Source organism: Homarus americanus, unplaced genomic scaffold, assembly GCF_018991925.1.
Source record: "Homarus americanus isolate GMGI-L3 unplaced genomic scaffold, GMGI_Hamer_2.0 scaffold25242, whole genome shotgun sequence".
NCBI classification, from domain to species: domain Eukaryota; kingdom Metazoa; phylum Arthropoda; class Malacostraca; order Decapoda; family Nephropidae; genus Homarus; species Homarus americanus.
Genome location: NW_024748507.1, coordinates 1 through 9124, shown reverse-complemented (window position 1 = coordinate 9124; position 9124 = coordinate 1). Strand labels below are relative to the sequence as shown.

The following is a 9124-nucleotide window of genomic DNA, read 5'->3' as shown; positions in this document are numbered from 1 at the left end:
GATAGGTGACTACTTGCATGGAAGGAGAGCCTGTGTATGGTATCAGGGATGTTTGTCTGAGGAAAGAGCACTTGAACTAGGGGGAGTATTGAGCCTAATGTTATTTAATGTGTTAATGAACAAGATAGCCTGACACAAATATCCCACAGGAGTTGTAACCATCATTTATGCAGATGACATCATATTTCAAGGAAACTCTGTCAAAAATTTGCAGATTGCATTAAATAATTTTAGTGTTCTTTCTCAAAAGATGGGCTTAGTTATCAATGAAGAAAAAACCAAGTGTGAATGTAAAGGAAGAGGAACTGAATCCGTTTTTCTAAATGGAAATTTTTTTGAGAAATTGTCAATGTATAAATATTTAGGAATATATATTGGCTTTACTAGTGAAAGTAAAGAGGCAGAAATACATCATGTCCTCACTCAATGTAGAGCAAGATTACAGCCCTTGAAGGCTCTAGCATGTTGTGGTAAAGGTGCTGGGGTACCCATACTGAGAATGATGTATATTTCTACCATCAGATCACTTATAGACTATGTCCTCTCTTGTACTGCTGAAGGAAGGCTACAGGAGCTTGAGATCATGCAAAATGAAGCAATGAGAATAATTTTAGGGTGTCAAAAGGATGCAATGATTGAGATAATGAAAATGGAACTATGGTTACAGAGCATTTCACAGAGGGTCAATGAAATTAATACAGTTGCAGCAGTTCGATTAATGAGAGGGAACAGTGGGGGTAAATTTGTACAAGATATAAATGATGGTTTAAAAGGTAAACGGACCTTCTGTAGGCAAGGCAAGGGAGGATGCATGAATGGATTAGTAAATATTATTAAAAAATTTAATCTGGCAGACTGGTGTACAGCTGTTCAGAAGAGTTGTAAGAATCCACCCTGGGAAGAACGAGAAGTAGAGTTAGACATAGTGCCTCTCACAATGAAGAAATTATTACATGAACCAGGACAGTTAAGGGCTTTATATGGGAATAAGATTAGTAATTTGCCTAAAATAAACACATTGCATGTATATTGTGACGGTTCAGTTATGTCAAGTGGCAGGGCAGGGTGCGGGATCCTTATAAGACAGTACACAGAACAAGGGAATGATGACATCAAAATTGGACTTCGGTTGAGCAGTTTTATTTCATCAACACAAGCTGAGTTATATGCAATCTTAGTAGGTTGGAAAATGTTGTAAAGAGGTATAAAGATGCATATTTTTTTGTTGATAGTAGGGCAGCTTTGGATTCTTTGAACAGTGGGAGTCCAGTCTTTGAACACATTATTGGTTCATGTAGAAAATTAGTAAATACAATAAGGAAAAATGGCCATAATGTTCAATTTGTATGGGTCCCTTCACATGTGGGGATTGGTCTTAATGAAGCAGTAGATATAATAGCAAAAAGAGCCACGGAAAAGGCCGAGATCGACATAATATGTACTAAAACCTTGAAACAATTAAGGAGCAAATTACGGAAAATACAATCAATAGAAGATAATTTCAAAAGGAATGAAATATACGAGAAAAGGGAAACAATGAAATATTACCATCATGTTCTCATGAACACAAAATTTACGTATGGGAAAGATGGGAGTAGGTGGAAAGATTCAGTGTATATGAGGTTAAGATTAGGATATAAATATTATTGGGAACTTGGAGCTGAGAGAAGTGAACAGGATAAAGAATGTAGAGTTTGTAGAACACCCAGATCCCATACCCTGCCACATTATATACTGGAATGCCCATTGCTTAATGTATATAGAAATGCCCATATAAATAATGTCCCCATGCAAATAGAGTGGATGTATAAAAATAGGAAAATAGATGATATATTAAAGAAATATAGAAATTTTTCATCTAGAATATAACTATGTATGTATATAACTGATTATATGAAATATTAGGGATTTATGTGAGACCTGAGAGGGACATTCCTGGATTGGGGTGGGGATGACTTATGTCACTTCATCCCTTTGAGATGTACTAATGTTTTTTGTATCTCAATAAACGTATCAATCAATCTGTACCTAGACATGCAGACTAGATTTTTCTGATGGCTTGTGATGAGTTAGGAACGATTTAGACCTTCAATCCTATCATAAATAACTAGTTTTCTCAGTCACGTGATGTTTTAGCAACTTTAACCCTTATTTTGTAGAGTTTTGGTCCCAATTTATTTAAAAATATAATTAACATCGTGAATTTAAGCGTTTTCCTTACCCATTGATCTGCCATCTTATGAAAAAAAGTCCAAGGTTGTGCTGTTGAAGGTTTGAGTTAGGGGAATGTTGAAGTCAGGCGGACAAGGAATCGGATGCAAGGTTTACCTGTCGTTTGAGTTTTGTTTTTCGTTTCGTTCAGATACGCTGTGGGAAGGTGAGAGATAGTGTGTGCTTTATAGCTTGGGGCCTAAAATTTTTTCTTCAACTGATGATTTCTCGGAATTCTCGGAGGAGGTGTGGTAGTGATGGCCGGTCAGTGCGGCGCTTGGTCATGGCCTTCTTGGCGAGTTTTGTGACCTCTGGATGGTCCCCTGGGGCCTCCTTGATCAATTCCATCAGGACAAACCCGAAAGAATATGTATCTGAATTCTTGGTGGTCCTAAACCCACGGCAGACTTCAGGGGCCATCCAGGGGAAGTCCTCGTGTAGGCAATCAGCGCTGACTTTACAAGACTTACCGATCTCACAGGCCAGACCGAGGTCAATGAGGCTGACCTCTGGCCGGGATGAGGGCCCTTGGATCATTATGTTATCCTCCTTGATGTCATTGTGTGCTAGACCTTTCGTGTTCATCTCAAGGATTTTCTCACCAAGGAGGAGCCCCAGTTGTATAAGGTCATATTGGCAGATCAGGTTATCTTCAGAGAGAAGGTGGTTGAGTGTGAGCTTACCCCTGAAGGACTGGAGGATCGCTGGAGGTTTTGGACAGTACCCAAGTACCTTAGGAATCCCCCCAGCACCATCGAGGGCATACATCTTGGCAGCCTCATCCTTGAAGAATTTTTTGGCTGATGGTGACACTGCCTTTTTCAAAACAGCTACATCATTTCCCCACTTGACAAGGTAAGCAATTGCGTGCGCTCCCTCCCCAAGAATTTCCGCTCCGTCTTGTAGGAGGTCAGTCACGTCCTCAGGGAGAAGCTCATACACCCAATCTTGGAAGTTTTCTGTTTTTCGGCAAGCCATTTTTAATTATCTGTATCGACTCAGCCTTCACCAGGACATCAAATTATTATTTGGGGGTTAGATGCGTTTTTGAGGCGCTGAAGTGATAGTTGTTGTGCAATGAAGTGAAGAGGTGCCTTATAGTATAGTGAAGAGGTGCCTCATAGTGTAGTGAAGATGTGTAGTGAAGATGTGCCTCATAGTGTAGTGAAGTAGGTGTAGTGAAGATGTGCCTGATAGTGTAGTGAAGTAGTTGTAGTGAAGATGTGCCTGATAGTGTAGTGAAGTAGTTGTAGTGAAGATGTGCCTGATAGTGTAGTGAAGTAGTTGTAGTGAAGATGTGCCTGATAGTGTAGTGAAGTAGTTGTAGTGAAGATGTGCCTGATAGTGTAGTGAAGTAGTTGTAGTGAAGATGTGCCTGATAGTGTAGTGAAGTAGTTGTAGTGAAGATGTGCCTGATAGTGTAGTGAAGTAGTTGTAGTGAAGATGTGCCTGATAGTGTAGTGAAGTAGTTGTAGTGAAGATGTGCCTGATAGTGTAGTGAAGATGTGCCTGATAGTGAAGTGAAGTAGTTGTAGTGAAGATGTGCCTGATAGTGTAGTGAAGTAGCTGTAGTGAAGATGTGCTTGATAGTGTAGTGAAGTAGTTGGAGTGAAGATGTGCCTCATAGTGTAGTGAAGATGTGTCTAATAGTGGTTTTTTTTTTTTACGGGGATTAGCCCACCCGGACACAGGTCACTGACCCACATCAGGGCCTGGGGGGCAAAAATGTAATAATAATAATAATAATAATAATAATAATAATAATAATAATAATAATAATAATAATAATAATAATAATAATAATAATAATAAAAAATAATAGTCATAATAATTCATAATAAATAAAATTTATGATAAAACAAACAAAATAAAATAATAAAATAATGATGATAATAATACAGTAACTGTAATAATAATAATATTAATAATAAAGAACTATAAATACAAAAATGAATAAAAAAGATCAAAAGTGAGAAACAATATATGTATGTTGTATTGTCAAAGTAAGAGAAACAACTGAGACCCTGCAATTGTGTGAAAATGAAGCAGAAAGTCAGATCATCAACCTAGGACTAGGTCACATATGGCAGCAGGGTCTACCATTAGACAACACATTATGCTGCCAATATCTTCCCAGGCGGTAGTACCTCCCTGTTTGGTAACTGCCTGCTACCTACTACCTGTAATGAAGTAGTTGTAGTGAAGATGTGCCTGATACACCTTTTCACATATCCGTCGAGACATTGTTTTATAACTATTTGACAAATTTCATAACCGAATGACACAACACATATCGAATGACAATCTAAAATAACTGTTGGTGGTCTGTCATTCTCCAATTGTTACATTCTCAAACTCTATGTAGACTGTCGGTTTATTGTTCACAGCTGTCAACTTCATAACTTACGTCAATTACTTCTGTCAGCATGAACCAACAGTTATTTTAGAGTGTCATTCGATATGTGTTCTGTCATTCGGTTATGGAACAATGTCTCGACGGATATGATGAAAAGGTGTATTTTCATTATTTCGTCATTATTTCATCCCTTATCGTCATTTATCGTGACATCGTACTATTTCGTCACTTATCGTACTATTTCGTCACTTATCGTCAGTATTTCGTCCTTTATCATCAAATATCGTTACATATCATCAATTATCGTCACTAATCGTCACTTTTCGTCACTTATCAATTATCGTCACTATTTCGTCACCACTCGTCACTTTTTCGTCACTTAGGGATACTTTTAGAAACGTATGGAAAATATCTTATCTCTTTTTGAATGATGGTGTGTGTGTGTGTGTGTGTGTGTGTGTGTGTGTGTGATAGGCAGAGAAAGAGAGTGAGAGAGAGTTCTTCTTCTTCTTCTTCTTCTTCTTCTTCTTCTTCTTCTTCTTCTTCTTCTTCTTCTTCGCCTCCTCCTCCTCCTCCTTAACCCCTCCTCTCTTCCCCCTCCTCCTCCTCTTCCTATCTTCTCTGGTAACCCCTCCTCCGCCTCCTCGACAAATCCGTTTTCTCTAATAAAATAATTGAGAAACAAAGAAAACGTTTATTTATGGGTAACTACAGTATACACCCCTACAGTATACACCCCTACAGTATACACCCCTACAGTATACACCACTACAGTATACACCACTACAGTATACACCACTACAGTATACACCACTACAGTATACACCACTACAGTATACACCCCTACAGTATACACCCCTACAGTCTACACCACTACAGTATACACCCCTACAGTATACACCACTACAGTATACACCACTACAGTATACACCACTACAGTATACACCACCACAGTATACACCACTACAGTATACACCCCTACAGTATACACCACTACAGTATACACCCCTACAGTATACACCACTACAGTATACACCACTACAGTATACACCACTACAGTATACACCCCTACAGTATACACCACTACAGTATACACCCCTACAGTATACACCACTACAGTATACACCCCTACAGTATACACCCCTACAGTATACACCCCTACAGTATATACACCCCTGATGCCACCCCTACAGTATACCCCGTATACACACAGTATACACCACTACAGTATACACCACTACAGTATACACCACTACAGTATACACCACTACACTATACACCCCTACAGTCTACACCCCTACAGTATACACCACTACAGTATTCACCCCTACAGTATACACCCCTACAGTATACACCACTACAGTATACACCACTACAGTATACACCACTACAGTAATTACTTTGCTTAATGACCCAGCCAAACCTAGTTAAATGACCTTGTTCTTGTGTAGTGGTGGTAGTGGTGGTGGTAGTGGTGGTAGTAGTGGTGGTAGTAGTGGTGGTAGTGGTGGTAGTAGTGTTGGTAGTGGTGGTAGTAGTGGTGGTAGTAGTGGTGGTAGTAGTGGTGGTGGTGGTAGTGGTGGTGGTAGTGGTGGTAGTAGTAGTAGTAGTAGTAGTAGTAGTAGTAAAATGGTAGTAGTGGTAGTAGTGTTGGTGGTGGTGGTGGTGGTGGTGGTGGTGGTGGTGGTGGTGGTGGTGGTAGTGAGGTGGTGGTGAGGTGAGGTGGTAGTCGTGTTGGTGGTGGTGGTGGTGGTGGTGGTGGTGGTGGTGGTGAATGATGGTGGTGGTGGTGGTGGTGGTGGTGTGGTGGTGGTGGTGGTGGTGGTGGTGGTGGTGGTGGTGTGACGGTGGTGTTAGTGGTGGTGTGGTGGTGGTGGTGGTGGTGGTGTGGTGTTGGTGGTGGTGTGGTGGTGTTGGTGGTGGTGGTGGTGGTGGTGGTGGTGGTGGTGTGGTGGTTGGTGGTGGTTGATTGGTTGGTGGTGGTTGGGTGGTGGTGGTTGGTGGTGGTTGATTGGTGGTGGTGGTGGTGGTGGTGAATTGATTGGTGGTGGTGGTTAGTTGGTGATTGATTGGTGAGGTGGTGGTGGTGGTGGTGGTGGTGGTTGGTGGTGGTGGTTGGTGGTGGTGGTGGTGGTTGGTGGTGGTTGGTTGGTGGTGGTGGTGGTGGTTGGTGGTGATTAGTTAGTTGGTGAATTAGTTGGTGGTGATTGGTGGTGGTGGTGGTGAATTGATTGGTGGTGGTTGGTGGTGGTTGGTGGTGGTTGGTGATTGGTTGGTGGTGGAGTTGGTGGTGGTGGGGTGGTGGTGGTGGTGGTGGTGGTGGTGGTTGGTAGTGGTGGTGGTGGTGGTGGTGGTATGGTGTGAATTGGTGGTGGTGGTGGTGTGGTGGTGGTGGTGGTTGGTGGTTGTGGTGGTGGTGGTAGTGGTGGTTGGTCAGTGGTGGTAGTGAGATGAGGTGGTGGTAGTAATTGGTGGTAGTGGTGGTAGTGGTGGTAGTGGTGGTGGTAATTGAATTGGTAATTAATTGGTGAATTAATTGATTGGTGGTGTGGTAGTGGTGGTAGTAGTGGTGGTAGTGGTGGTAGTAGTGGTGGTGGTAGTGGTGGTAGTGGTGGTAGTGGTGGTAGTAGTCGCAGGGTTGGAAAAAATCATAATTTAAAAAAAATCGATTTATTTGATTTAAATCGGATTTTTTTATTTAAATCGGATTTTTTTTATTTTTTTACTAATTGCACCAAAATATTATTTTTAAACCATAAAATATTATTTTTCAACCAAAGTTTATTCAGGATAATAAACAGAAACTTGGCATTAAGATATTTATGCAGTAGATGTACCAATGGGATGTAACACAATAATATTCTTATTTTGTAAAAGAAATAATACTGGTAAAAAGTTTATTTTGTTACATTTGTAGGATTATAGTGTATTAAGAATTACCGGTAATAACTTCAAGTCAACACAATATTCTCATTCTGTAAACAACAAATATAGTTCAAAACATTTAAATTAGCTTAGTTGAACATTGAAATGCTTATGTACTGTGACAAGCTTAGATCCCTTTTCCTGTCCTAGGCGATTTCTTACCATTGAGTACAAATCCATATGTGGAAAAAATTCTCTCGACCCCTGCTGATGATGCAACAGCTGTAAATAATTGCCTAGGAACATCCATTACATTTTCTGTCATATCATTGGCCAAATACTGCCACCAAGCAAGGGGTGAGAGAGATTTTACAGCATCTTTACCAAAATAGACCTCTTTAAATGGTGCACTTCTTCCATGGAAGGACATTAATGTTGAAAGGAAATGTGGAAGAGACTCGCACACATACTGTTGTGCAATGTCTCGCTGCTCAGGAGTCAGATGTCTGCCCTGATACCTTGGATCTATCACATTAGCTAGAAAATGGGCAGGTGTCAATGCTACTTTGATTTTTTTTTTCAAAATTATCCATATCCTTTTTATCTGTTAAATACTCCTTAATATCAGTTTTCAGTTATCCATATTTCTACAGCATCACTTAATAGGGTTATGTTCTCTCTGGACACAGTCCAATGCCACAGCAATAGGCTTAGGTCTCTCTAAATAGTCTTCTGCAGTTCTTTTTAATGCCTTATCATTAACTTTCCTTTCAATTTTCTCATCACTGTCTTCACTATTTTCTTTGCACACTTTGACAAGGGTCTCCCAGTTCTTTAAATAAGATTCAATAGAATCTGTCACTGTGTTCCATCGTGTGTCTGATGGCATTACTAGCATTGTTCCTCCTGCTCTTCTATACAAAGATCCTGGGATGTGATGATTTCTGAAGTACTTAATGACTTCAGTAATGTGTTCCTTAATGTTCTTGATTTGCAGGTCTTGTGAAAGCAAATTTAACAGGTGTGCAGAGCAACCATATGTTATAATGGACTTATCTTGTCCGAATTCACTTCTCATTTTTGCCATATTAGCAGCATTATCTGTTACACAGCTTCTTACTGTGCATCCAAATTTGCCTTCACACTTTTTTGTAGCACATTCAGCTAATTTCAGCAGATATTCAGCTGTATGTCTTGATTCTGTGTCTATAGAGTCAACAAGATAAATACGGTTGTCCGCCGTTAAAGTTACACAAACTATAGGCTCACTATGGACATTACTCCATCCATCCATGGCCATACAAACTGTTTTCCCACTAAGGTCTTCTGAATAAATCTTCATCACTGAGTCGTAGGCTGATCCAACAGAGACCCTCCGATTTGATGTCTATTGGGTGGAACATATCCTGGTCTTAGCATTATAATCATCTTGACGTTATTAGCCTGTTGCATTGTATATACTTATCAATCATGTAGAATAAAAAGAGAAAACAGTTATTAGTAAAAAAAATCATTTTGAGTTAAATAATGATTTTTTTACTCTGATTTAAATCGATTTAAATCATTTTATTTAAAGCATAACAACCCTGGGTAGTGGTAGGGTAGTGGTGGTGGTAGTGGTGGTGGTGGTGGTAGTGGTGGTAATAGTGGTGGTGGTGGAGGTGGTGGTGGAGGTGGTGGTGGTGGTCGTGG

General features: G+C 40.1%; 1 protein-coding gene across 1 annotated transcript; it reads right to left on the bottom strand.

Moving 5' to 3' along the window:
* Window positions 1-2424: 2424 nt before the first annotated feature.
* On the bottom strand, window positions 2425-3189 carry LOC121880354 (probable inactive receptor kinase At1g48480). Its single transcript, XM_042387507.1, has one exon. It carries the CDS (start codon window positions 3187-3189, stop codon window positions 2425-2427), a length of 765 nt encoding a protein of 254 aa, XP_042243441.1.
* Window positions 3190-9124: the final 5935 nt, after the last annotated feature.

What these genes read in the sequence shown, in the direction of transcription:
- LOC121880354 (XM_042387507.1), bottom strand. Translation starts at nt 3,189, where the DNA reads ATGGCTTGCCGAAAAACAGAAAACTTCCAAGATTGGGTGTATGAGCTT.